Source organism: Poecile atricapillus, chromosome 18 (genome assembly GCF_030490865.1).
Source record: "Poecile atricapillus isolate bPoeAtr1 chromosome 18, bPoeAtr1.hap1, whole genome shotgun sequence".
Classification (NCBI taxonomy): Eukaryota; Metazoa; Chordata; class Aves; order Passeriformes; family Paridae; genus Poecile; species Poecile atricapillus.
The window spans coordinates 1,164,740-1,177,365 of record NC_081266.1 but is presented as its reverse complement, the minus strand read 5'-3'; the positions used below and the strand labels follow the sequence as shown (position 1 = coordinate 1,177,365).

General features: G+C 38.6%; 1 protein-coding gene across 6 annotated transcripts in view; it reads left to right on the top strand.

The window, feature by feature from the left end:
• Positions 1 to 12,626, top strand: part of SOX5 (SRY-box transcription factor 5) — a 290,140-nt gene that overhangs the window by 198,277 nt on the left and 79,237 nt on the right. For all 6 annotated transcript variants that reach the window (XM_058852941.1, XM_058852940.1, XM_058852939.1 and 3 more), the window contains one exon: positions 5,531 to 5,616. In XM_058852941.1, the coding sequence (XP_058708924.1) occupies positions 5,531 to 5,616 (86 nt within the window). The remainder of the gene's footprint in view (positions 1 to 5,530; positions 5,617 to 12,626) is intronic.

The window sequence follows — 12,626 nt, the reverse complement described above, 5'->3', positions numbered from 1 at the left end:
AAGTTAGAACTGAGCTTTTGGCCTCTCTAATTTTCTTCCTACATGCCCTAGCAACCACCTTAAATACTTCCTGAGAGATCTGACCCTCCTTCTAAAGATGATACATCCTCTTTTTATTCCTAAATTCCTTCAGAACCTTGTTGCCCATCCAGGCTGGACATTTGCCTCATTGACTCATCTTTTGGCACACAGGGACAGTCTGTTCCTGTGCCCTCAAGATCTCTGTTTTGAAGCACGTCCATCTTTCCTGAACTCCTGTGTTTTTAAGGGCTGCTTCCCAAGGAACTCTCAAAATAAGTCTCCTAAACAGGCCAAAATCTGTCCTCCAGAAGTCCAATATAAAAGTCTTATTGATGTTCCTCCTGATATCACCAAATACTGAGAACTCTATAATTTCATGATCACTGTGCCCCAAGCTGCCTCCAGCCACCACATCTCCCACCAGCCCATCTCTGTTTGCAAACAACAGGTCTAACATAGTCCCTCTCCTGGTGGGCTCTCTCACCAGCTGTGACAAAAGTTGTCCCCCACACACTGTAAAAACTTCCTGGGCTGGCTCTTTTCTGCTGTGTGAAGTTCCCAGCAGATGTCTGGTAGGTTGAAGTCACCCACAAGGACAAGGGCTGGTGATCCTGAGACATTCTCCAGCTGCTTAGAGAATAAGTTGTCCACCTCTTCTTCCTGGATGGGTGGACAATAACAGACTCCCAGTGGGATGTCAGCCTTGTTGGCCTTCCCCTTAATTCTTACCCACAGACATTCAACATCTTTATTACTTTAAATACTGATGGCATCAAAAGCCTCCCTAATATAAAGGGCCTCACATCATCACATCACCCCTCAACTCCATTGGTGGAATCACTATCTTGAGAAAGCATCCCCAAAAATCCAAAATGCAGATAAATCCTGTTTTTCCATGGTGTTTTTTGCAGCACAGATGTCCTCTGTTTTCTTCTACCTTTATCTTCTTTCTCTTCTTCTCATGGGCACACAGGAATCCTGCTGGCTTCTTCTTTCTGTCAACTCTTTTGTCTGGCACCCAGCCCACCATGGGCCCTCTCCACACTCTTGCACCACGGCCTCCAGCTTTTTCTGTTTGCTAGCCATGCTGTATGCATTAATATACATACACCTCATTGTATGAATACTGATTTCACCCCTAACTCAGGCTGAGCACCCTTGGGCCTGTTTCCAGACAGCCCAGCTGCATCCCCTCCCCGCTTCACACCTTGTTTAAACCCTCTCAGTGAGTTCTGCCAGTTCATGAGCTAAAACTCTTCTGCCCTTAACGGAGAGATGGAGCCCATCCAGTTCCAGCAGGCCAGGTGTCGAAAAAGCTGCCCCATGTTTTGTTTCATACTCTCCATATTCTTTACACTGTTTTCTTTTCTTCCATGATCTCCAACTTTTTTTTCATTTGCTGCCCCTGAAAGATAGGTAGGAGAAAAACAGTGAGTTTTTTAAAAATCATGGGAAACAAATGCCCTACTTCTCCTCTTCAGGTATCCTTTTCTTAAGAGAAGAAAATTTCAGGAGAAAAAAAAAAAAAAAATCAGTGTTCTATTGTTTCATATAATCAGGTTCAACTTTAAAATCCTGTCAAAACATTATAATTTACATTAGCATGTAACTTGATTTATGTAGCAAGTAAGACAATTGTGCCTGCTCTGAAGAGCTTGCAGCCTGTCAGGAGACAAGACAAGACACTAGGGGGGATTACACCATGAAGGAGAATAAATGAGATGAGTGACAGAAAAAGGAATACAAAAAACATCTTAAAGAGTTTTGGTGAATGGTGCAACAGACATAATGTTAACTCTATGCTTTATTTTCACTTTAAAAAAAAAATCTTAATGTTTTTTAACTTTAAAAACTCCTTTGATAAAATTTTGCAAAACATATAACTGGTTTAAGAGCCATTGTTATATTTCCACAGGTACAGAATCATTTCATACCCATGTAGCCAGCCAGTTGAAAATCAAGTTCCTAAAAACACAGCTTTTGTTTTGTGTGTTGGGACAGGATGTCCACTTGGCTCTGTACCACAACTTAACTTTTGCAGAAAGGTGTTTTCAGTGCAGGATCATAGGAGAGTTCATAGAAAGAGTGGTTTGAAAGTGAATGTACTTTGTGAAAAATCCTCTCATAAGCAAGATCTTGTAAGATTATTTTGGGCAAGGATGAAGGTGTGATTTGAAATTGAAAGAAGTAGCAGTGCATAAATTATCAGGAAAGAGGTTCTGGGTATGTTTGTGGAAGACGGACCAGAAGAAGAATAGAGAAATGAAGTATTGGCACAGAATTGAGGATTCAGCCTTGTGTTCTGCCCTGATCTACTGGCTTTTCCCACAGTGGGCACCAACACCTCCAATATTCCCCCTCAGCTCCCCCAGGCTGACATTTCCCCTTCCCTTCTTTAGCTGCTGCATTACCAGTGCATAAATCCTGTGTTCTCTTTATGTAGCCAGTCCTGAATAATTCTGTTCTTCAAAGTGATGTCACCAGCTAGCTGGGAAATGATTATATATTAGGCAATAATACATCAGCTAATGAAATAACTTCTACCTTGTTGTCACCATAAAAATCTCAGCCTTTGATCTGCTCCAGATTTTACCATATGGCCTACTAAAGAAAAACAACAATAAAACTTCTCTCTGATGCTTTGTTTGTACAAAAAGTCCACACATAACAAGAGACATAGTTTGGAACACGAAATGACTGCACAAAATATTTCTTTTGGTAGCTGAAAGATGCTTCTGCCTGCATGCATTCGATTAATAATGAATTCTGTAAATGGAAATGTAATATGGTTGGTTGAGATTTTATTAGTGTTTTCAGCGGTACAGACTTGTGAATGGCTTGGGAAATATCTATTTCTAAGAACTGTATGACTTTTCTCACATTCCTGAAATGTTCCAAGAGCTTGGGAAACAAATGTAGCCACTTCTTACATCTAAAAATAAGATATTTACTGATGATGTAATGAAATAATTAAGACATGGATTTCCCAAGTTTCAGAATTAGCTGAAACTGCTTAGTCAGTAAATTCACTCTGATATGGGAATAAATTTAGGGATAGTAGAGAGATGCAGTATGTTGTAGAGAAGCAGCAGAAATGTGTATGTATCAGATAAGAGCTCAGCTTTGTTGGTATTTTGAGGGCTGGCAGTTGCTCCTGCACCATGTGATGTCAATATGTGAGTGCTTGACATCTTCAGAACCTTCCTTGGGTCTGAAGTGGCTGAAGAGTCGTCTGTGGGTCTCAATCTTGGCTCTTCCACTGGGCTATTGATGGAAATAGTGGGATTTATGAAGGAGCATGATGGAATGAGGCTTACACATGCGTGTGGAGAGAAATGTGGGAGAGTGCATGGAAGCGGATCTTTTAATATATGTCTTTTAAAACAAATCATTCAAAACGAGAAATTTAATGTGCTGTAAGAATCAGCATCCTACTGAGAAACTTCTCCTTTGTTCTTTTTTCTTTTTAGTTGAAAAATTAAAAATTTTACCTTCTTTCATGGCTGTTTTTTGATCAGAATGTCTTCTTTAAGAGAGACTTTTGGAATGATGCTGAAATCAACCCTTGGGCTACCAGTGGTGTGGAAGCATCTAAACACCATTGTCCCTGACTCTCTGACCACTGTTTCATTTTTCTCTGTGTCTTCATACATTTAAGGCCCACTGCTTAGGTCACAAAATAGAAAATGTTGAGTCAGAAAAATTTTTGATTAGGTCCATGATAGGAAAAGGAAGGTGGGTGCCTCAGAAAGTAAAATAAAATTGGAAAATGCAAAACAGTGGCATTCTCTGGGGAAGAAAAAGAGTGCCAAGCATGTCAGGAAATCTGTTGTGCATTGACAAATAAATAAATAGAAGTGTTGAGGCCTGAGGCTGGTGCCAAGACGCTTGGGAATGGGGATGCCTGGGTGGACATTTTGGTTTGCATTGCTTGGCTGGTCAGCCTTGAAAGACTGTGAGGCTTCAGTCAATAAAGCATTACTGAAGATGTTTTTAAATATAAACATGCACAGTTATTTAAGTTAAATATCTGTTAAGATGTTTTGCCAGTCCAGTTTCTGCTGGTCCTCCATTACTAGAAGTTGTGGTATTTAATTGTGAACGGGATGAGATCAAAATCCTTGAATGAAAAGCTCTAAAGAAGGTCACATTATAAAGGGGGAAAATAAACATTAGCCATTTACCTGAATGTGTATACATCAACACAGCTTATTTAAAAATAAATATAAATTAAAATGTTTATAATTAAAATACTAATAGTTAAATATAAAAATAATTAGATAATTTTATTTGCCTTTGTTTTCTGTTTCCTGTAACTTAGGCTTGATAACATTTGAAACTATACTTCAATAATAATTATTAATGATTGTACAGAACACCCTGCATTAGCTCCCTAATTGTCTTTTTTATTTTTTTGCCCAGTTCATTCAAAAAAGCACAATAAAGGGGAAAACTTTTAATCTGCCCTTTTAATGAAACGTACAGCAACATTTAGGTAGAGTCTCTTTAAAGAGTGTTCTGCTATTTCCATAGTCTAATTTCCAGTGGCTGTTTTGAGCCTTATTTTGGTGGAAAGTGTTAAAACATTTTATCACTTGAAGAAGCAATATATGCAACCTTTCTTATTGTTTTTGTTAGTTTTCTTAATAGATTTGTGGACAGGGTAATATGAAGTTTTTTTTAGCAATCAGATATGTTAGAAGTGAATGAAAGTGAGCTCTCAGTATCATTAAAACATGCTGGTCTCCATCTTAATTTTTGCTATTTCAGGTAATTATCCTTTATAAATGCCTGCAATTTTTCTTCAAATCTTTACTGGCTCCCTTTATCTCATTAAGCACAACACAGTTCTTACTGAAACTGAAGTAGTTTTCCTTCAGAAGCAAAATTGAATCTCAAGTCATGAAGTGGAGTTGGTGCAGGGATTTCAAAGGCTTGTATCTGATTTCCTTAGCTTCACGTGTTTTTTCCTGTTGTAGGATCAAACCCTGCCACTAAAGTGAGATATTTTTTTTTCTCTCCTGAAAGAAAACAGTAGTCAATTGAGTACCATTTCTACCCTGCGTGAGGCTCAGTTTACTAACAGTGAGCTGAGTTTAGTTAACTTCATATTTTGGACAAGCTTGTAAATTTGTTCCCTTCTAATGCTGTGATCTTATCAAGGTTGTACTGTTTTCCTTTTCTTCTCCTCCACCCCCATCTTCTTTCTTTCCTTTTTTTTTGAAGTGCAGCCTTCTGATCAATGCGCACATTTTTTTTTCCATTTCCCTAAATACATCATGAAAAAGGATGAGGTTTCTGCCTTAATTGCTTGTGCCTTTTATTCACATTCCTCTCTCAGCCAGAATTGTGAAAAGAGTGTTAGTAAAAGGCTGCACAATAGAGCTTTTCATTAGGCCTCAACAAGGCACACAAAAGAAGGCTTTTTGGAAAGAGTGAATGCAGGACTTTAATTTGCAGGTGGAGAGTAGATAAAAGGTGCTGACGCCTCTATTATTCTCTTACTTAGGTGACCCCTACCCCGTTCAGCTGATCCCAACTACCATGGCAGCTGCTGCCGCAGCAACACCGGGCTTAGGCCCACTGCAACTGCAGGTAAGTCCCAGCACAATGTAGAGGAGCAAAGGTTAAGTAAATATGAAAACCAGTTTTCTCTTCCTTTGGAACACACTGCAATTAACAGGGATTTTTGGGGCTCTTCGCGTAAAATTTGCATCTGAAGCAAAAGAGTCATCAAAAGAGTCATCAAATGATAGCGCATTTTCCTTTTACCTTGCTGGGAGATTTTGTTACTTTTTTGTGTCTGTGTTGTCAGTTTAACTGCTTTTAGGTTTGTACTTGGAATTTCCTCAGAGCAGTAAGTTTGCTTTTCTTACTGACATGGTTTAACCCCAGACAGCAACTCAGTCCTACACAGCAACTTGCTAACTTCCCAAAAGTGGGATGGGTAAGAGAATTGGGAAATACGAGGTAAAACCTATAGTTTGAGATTAAGAACAGTTTTGTAATTGACATAACATAAAATACAATAATAGTAATAGCAACAATTGTAATGAAAAAGAGAGAAGAAAAAGAGAGAACAATTGCTCTCCACGTGCTGCCCAGTGCCCAGCCTGTCCCCAAGCAGTGGCTGACCCCTCCTGAACAAGTGTCCTCAGTTTATAAACAGAACATGATGTTCTCTGGTATGGAATATTCCTTTGGCCAGTTCAGGTCAGCTGTCCCAGCCTTGCTGCCTCCCAGTGTTTTTGTGCAGCTCATCACAGACAGAGCATGGGAAACTTGAGAAATCCTTGATTTAGGGTGAGGACTACTTAGCAACAACCAAAACATCAGTGTGTTATCAAACATTTTTCTCATCCTAAATCCAAAACACAGCACTGTACCAGCTACTAAGAAGAAAGCCAATGCAATCCCAGCTGAAACCAGGACACTTTTCCATTAGATTGTTCTCATGCAGGCTGTAAAATACCAAAAGGAAATGGATTGTCAGGCAGAAAAGCTGTATCCTGACAAGCACTTTTAAACTGCTTAGAAGTCGTTAACGTGATTATGTCCTTTTAGGCCATAAGCTCTTCAGAGCAAGAACTGGCCCCTCCTACTGTGTTTTATGGTACCCAGAGCATTTTAGGCACTGCTGTATTGCAGATAATTAGTGATTATTCTAATTTAACATAGACAATTAGAAAACAGGTGGAAAGATAGTAAAGGGTTTGAGGTTTTTTTTCAGCTACATTAAAGAGTTGACCTGGTAGCCTGATGTATCTGATTCAGACTGTCAGTATTCTGAATTTTGGAAGCATTAGGGTGTCCATGGGTCTTAATGATAGCAAATCTTTGGATATTCATGATCAACCACACAACTCTTGTCAAGTCATTGGAATTAAGCAAATGTCCATTGCCACAGTGTGAATTTTACTACCTGTTGTGTATGCTTGGCTGGGAGGATGAAGCCAAGTAATATTTGGGACTGAGAGGAAATCAAGATCCAAATCATCTCTAACTCTGCAAAGTCTGGATTGCCACTCTTTCCTAGAAACATAAAGAGCCCCAAGCTCTCCATTGCAAACACATCTCCCTTCTCATTATTATTATTATTATCATGTGGCACAGCAGAGATTTATACCTGCTTGGAAGGGCTCAGCATTTACAAGTGGGATGCATGAAATGCATTATCCAGCTCAGTTTGGCCTGCATCAGTATGAAGTAGATATCAGATATTTCAATTGTTTGGCCAGTGTACTGGAGCGTGGGACATAGTTCAGGGGAAGATTTTTTTATTATTATTATTATTTTTTTTAACACAGCCAGCAGAAGTTAGCTGAGTTTCACAGAAATAGCTGCCAGTGTGTAAGCTGAAACATTCCATGCACCACAGAGGTTAATACATTCATTCCTATTGTGCCTTTGTATGAAAAGCAACATTGTCTGTGTGTTAGTTTCTGATTCTCTGAGTTACAAATACTGTAGGCGGCTTAAGAATCATGGGAGCCATATAAGTCATCCCTCTGAAATTAATTTTGAGGCGTAACGTCAGTATTGATAAAGTGCTTATAATAGCCAAACACACATGAACATCCATATGGAAGAAAGAGGGAGGGAAAAAGGAAAAATAAACATGGAGCTAGCTAGCAATGCAAAAACAACAGTCTGATTCTTAGTTTTGCAGTCATTCAAGCTAGTCCTAAAATAATGCATCAGTGCTCCGGTAAGATGGTGGGATGGTTTACTTTCATTTCACCACCAGCTTTGGACTCTATCTATGCATGCTGTGGGCTGAAGTATCCTGATTAAAATAGGCCTTATCACAATAACAGTTTTCTTGTTGAAAGGTGGGCTTTGTGCAAAACTGACAGCAGTCATGAATGTTCTAGGATGAGTTTAGGTTATGGAAAAGTTGAGAACCTCAAAGGCCTCTTGTTTCTGTGCAGTGAATGTTAAAATGAAAATATTGATCAAATCCACCTATGTTGTTTTGCTACATGTCTAGAATTAGAGGGAGAGTTTGGCAGCCGGTCAGTGGGAGAGGCTCAAACTACTGACTTTGTAGACTCTCTTAAATTTTTCAGATCTGATCTCTTAAGGGCATGTATATGCTAGAAATAAATTGATGATGATTTTTCTTCACATCTTAGCAGTGATTTTTAGTTATCATTGCAATCTATCTGATAAAAATTGGACGTGTCTCTTAACTTCTGGTGCCTTGTGAAAGAATCAGGCTAGATTTGCTTCTGGAAAGCTTTTATCTTACAGGACTCAAAATGGATGCTCACCTATGCTAACATGAATGGAACTCAACTTAGTTGCTAGGCTGGAAAGACTGTGCCTTCCAAGCTCTGTTCAAATTCAGTTTAGCTCAGTGATGGCTTTGTTGAGTCATAAAGAAAGATTCATTATGTTTTGGTCCACCTTTAATTGGCTTTGCAGTCTCTTTCAAGGAGGAACTCTTCTTAATTCAGACATTCCCCTGCATTACTTTCAATTCTGGTGTTCCCTACACACCCTCTGTCATCTGGTCATCAGACAGGAAAAGGTCAGAAAAGTTGAATGTTCCTTCTTTTCTTCTTTCTCGACCCTCCCTATCACTCATCTTTCAGACTTTGTGTACTTAAAGTAGGGGAGATCAAAGGACCTGACACAATGCTCAGTTTGTTGCTCCCAGCAAAATTCGATACACAACATTATCTCAGTGAAGACAAAGCCAAGGAATTTTTCTTGTTTGTTTATGTAACAATAAACACGTCTTTGTTATTTCACTAGAGAATTTTAAGTTGGGTCATGGCTTTAGTAGTGTACTGTGAGATCAACAGGAAGTACTCTTTTTATCCCTGGTTGTCAAAATTGAATTTTTGTTTTTGTAAATGAAATGCACACTGTTATTTATAGAAGAAGAACTAGCACCTGATTGTTTTTCTGTGGCAAAGAAACTCTTTGTCAGTGAAAATGTAATCTCTCATTTTGAAATCCCCTGTTGGTTCGCAGTGACAGCTTTGTAATCCGAAGCTCTCCGTTTCTCTCCCCGCCTTCTGAGTCCCCACTGGGGTGTACAGATTCTGTCATCTGATATTTGCCACAATTAGCCATGCAGGATTGCCTTGATTTCCAGTATCCACAGAGAGACTAATGACTCAACGAGAATGGAAGCTAAAGCTTACATTGTTAGATGTTGTAAAGGAAGTAGATGGATGGGGCCATGTTGGAAAAGCTGGAATAACACAGTTCAAGCTTGAACCTGTCCTCTGATAAAAGTACTATCAGCCCTGTGTATTCACTCATTCCCACTTTTAATGACAAAAATGCTGTTGGGGGGGAAAAAGTGGTTTTAGCTTTCCTCTGTTACTGAGAAAACTCAGTCCTGAGCATTACTGAGGTAAAATCCCTCTGGGTGAGCACATGGATTTCTTACGTCAGTTTTTTCCCCTCATAAACATCATCTGGTCTTGTTCTTCAAGAGTGGTGCAGGATGGCGATTATGTTTCAAATAAATGAGAAAAAGACTGAGCATAAATTGTCACTGTGTTTTACTGAATAAGGCTAATGACTCAAAAGTACTGCTGTGTGCCTTCTATGAGCATGGTGTTTTCCTGTATTGCTCAGCAGACGAGGGAATTAAGTTCCTCCATCTCGAGGATCAGCATTCAGAGCTGTAAACATGGATGTGGTGTAACAAGTATTGCACAAACTAAGCTGAAGGGTTTATTTCTGGTACCAGTCATCTTGGGCATGGCTAAGTATAAAATAGATGTTTTCATAGATCTGAGTAAATTCTTTATAAAATTGTATCTGAGAGTTTCTTTTCTGGTAAGAAGTATTTTGTGAGTGGTTTCTGAGCATTGGGAAACAAAGGAACTGATCACACAACGTGAAAACTGAGAGGAATCCGTACCATTAGGAGTGGGAATGGTTCAGATTTCCCAGATTGCTTGTTTGATAACCCGATAGTGACAACAACTGATTAATTGGCAGTAACACAAATGCTGTATATACCCATAACAAAGATAATGCTGGATGAATAATGGCAGCTGCCTGTGTAGTCTTACTGTATGGACATTTTGTGGTCTGTCAAAACAGTATAGCAGTCTGATGTAATACAGACTTCCTGAAAACATCTGCTCTTGGAAAAAAAACACCCCAAAAAGTTTGGAGTGCCAGCATGCAAACTTTTTTTCCCTCTTCATCTTAGCATGAAGCAGGACTTCATAATTATTCGTGGCTGTGTTCAGCATCATGTCCAAATCTGTCACTGTATGAATCAAGAGAACCTCCCATCAGTGTCTAAGTGTGAAAGCATCTTAGCTGGGTCTCAGTTCTGAACACCAGGCATTAGGAGAGTCCTGTATTCTCTGTTTGTGTAAAGATGATGAGCATATTTAAATCTTAAACAGTCTGGCCAAGTTTTTTTGTCTCTACTTCCTATATTAAGTACTTGGGTCAATTAATTTTTTCTTGCTACAGACCTGTTCTCTTAGTTGTGGGGTAAGATGCATACCAAGGACTGAATTTAAATGGCATTTTAAAAACTGGACCACAGTTTTGGAAATATTTGGGCCTCAAGCAGGCACTGATGTAAGACAGCAGATTTTGAGTTTGAGGGCTTTGCAAAGTTGTTTATCCTGCTGTATTTAGGCATTAAATCAGTAAAAATTTTCCTTTGGAAAACCTTGCTTCTAAGTATCCTAAGGATCCATAATCACTGGAAGAGACTTTAACAAGTGTGCAGTTACTGATCAGGAGGCAGAGTGTTCCAGTGGTCATGCAAAGAATTCCATAAAACATCTGTTGCCTATGAAACAAAAGTAAAGCATGAATTAAAAGTAAAATTAAAGCCTTCTCAATCAAATACCTTTTTTTTTTTTCCTTACATACCAGCTTCCCATTGGCTTCTTCACCATTGCAGGGGTGAGCTACATATCTCCACTTGGCAGTTCAGGCTATTGCTCTGAAGTGGCTTCTTAAGTTTTGTTTGAGATGTTGCTGAGGACAGAACTTCCCCCTGCTCTCAAAGAAATATTATCATATTGTCATGCATTAATTGTCAAGCATATGTAATAACTGGTTTTTTTTTTTACATATCTCTTCCTGATTTCTTGCTATAATCTCTAGATATAACCAGTTTTGCCAGATTAAGCAGTTGACCATCCAGTGTTACAACACTTCAGATCTGTGGTAAGAAGACAGATAAAGATGTACAAACACTGTAGTGATGCATCTGAATATTGAAAACTTTATTCTTGCCTTGTTTGGGGGAGTCAAGTTGCGAGAGCTGCAAAGGCACATTAATTATTTCTGGTGCAGGAAAGTCTAGCACCCCATTATTGTCTCCACAGAATGTAGCCAAGAGATGGTAATACTTCATCCATTATTCATTTACTCTGCAGTCTGCATTCGTGACCTCTTTGGGATATTACTATAACCAGTTATTTGCTTACGAGAAAGTAAACTGTTTCTTAGCAGTGCAAGGTTATTTTTTCTATTTTCTGGGCAGTGTCTTTCTTTAAATACCATCTAAGCTGGCTTTTCAACACTGAGAGTCAGTATCCTTTCCCTGTTTGTTTTTTTTTACTTTACCTGTTCTCATTAATTTGACTCTGATGTCATTTGTAGGGAATGAATCATTAGTGCACAGTTCAATTACAGTATTATAACTCTCATGAAATCCACTTAAGTATAAAAAAAAGTAGAATTAGTTTTTCACTCTGAGCACACACATCTGGGAAAAAAAACAACCAAGTACATGAAAAGCGACATTTCTCATTAGCATAACCAAATGATGGCAGTTGTCCATCTACCATTAGCTCAGTGTATGGCTGTGCTGTTTCTTATGGCCATCACAAATAACAGCAATAAGAGGAGTAATAAAGCAACATTTTTTTGTTGGATGACCTTTTAAATAGTTTTTTTAATTGTTGCATTATGCAGATTCTGTATTCCCTACTTCTGTGCAGCACTTCTTTCTGTCTTTGTGAGTTAATATGTTGGCCACTAGATATTTGCCACCTGTACTTCACATGGGTAGCCAAGATGGCTATTTCAAAAGAGATCAGTGAAGACCAAGGTCCTTCAGCTAGAAAAATGTGGGGCCCAGAACTCTTTGTGTAAAAGAAGCTACAACTGCCTAACCAGTGTGAAAATCTCTATATTGGTGTGGGGTAAGTTGTCTTCGAAAAATTTTATCTTTCCAAGGTTTCTTGGGTTTTTTATGAAATCTTAGTGATGATTTTAAGATACTCATTAAACTATAAAAGTAAGATGTGGAGTGAGAGGCTGTTGATTGCCAAGAGCGTCTCTGAAAAATCCCTACATTTTTTAATGGAATAAATTCCTTTCAGTTAACACAAAAGCAAACCTTGCAACACCAGGACACAACTACTCCTCAGCTGCTGAAAACTAGAAAAACTAGAGATTGTGGTAGATTGTGTAAAAGCATGAAGCACAGAACACAGCTCAAATAAATCTTGTTCATGGTGGGTAAATGTGCTTTGTAGTTGGCATTTAAATAGCCAATCCTTGCCTTTGATAGAATCTTAATGTTATGGGTAAACTCAATATATTCCATTAAAATAGATTTGAATGAAAAGCTTGATCACATAATTTTATCAGAATCC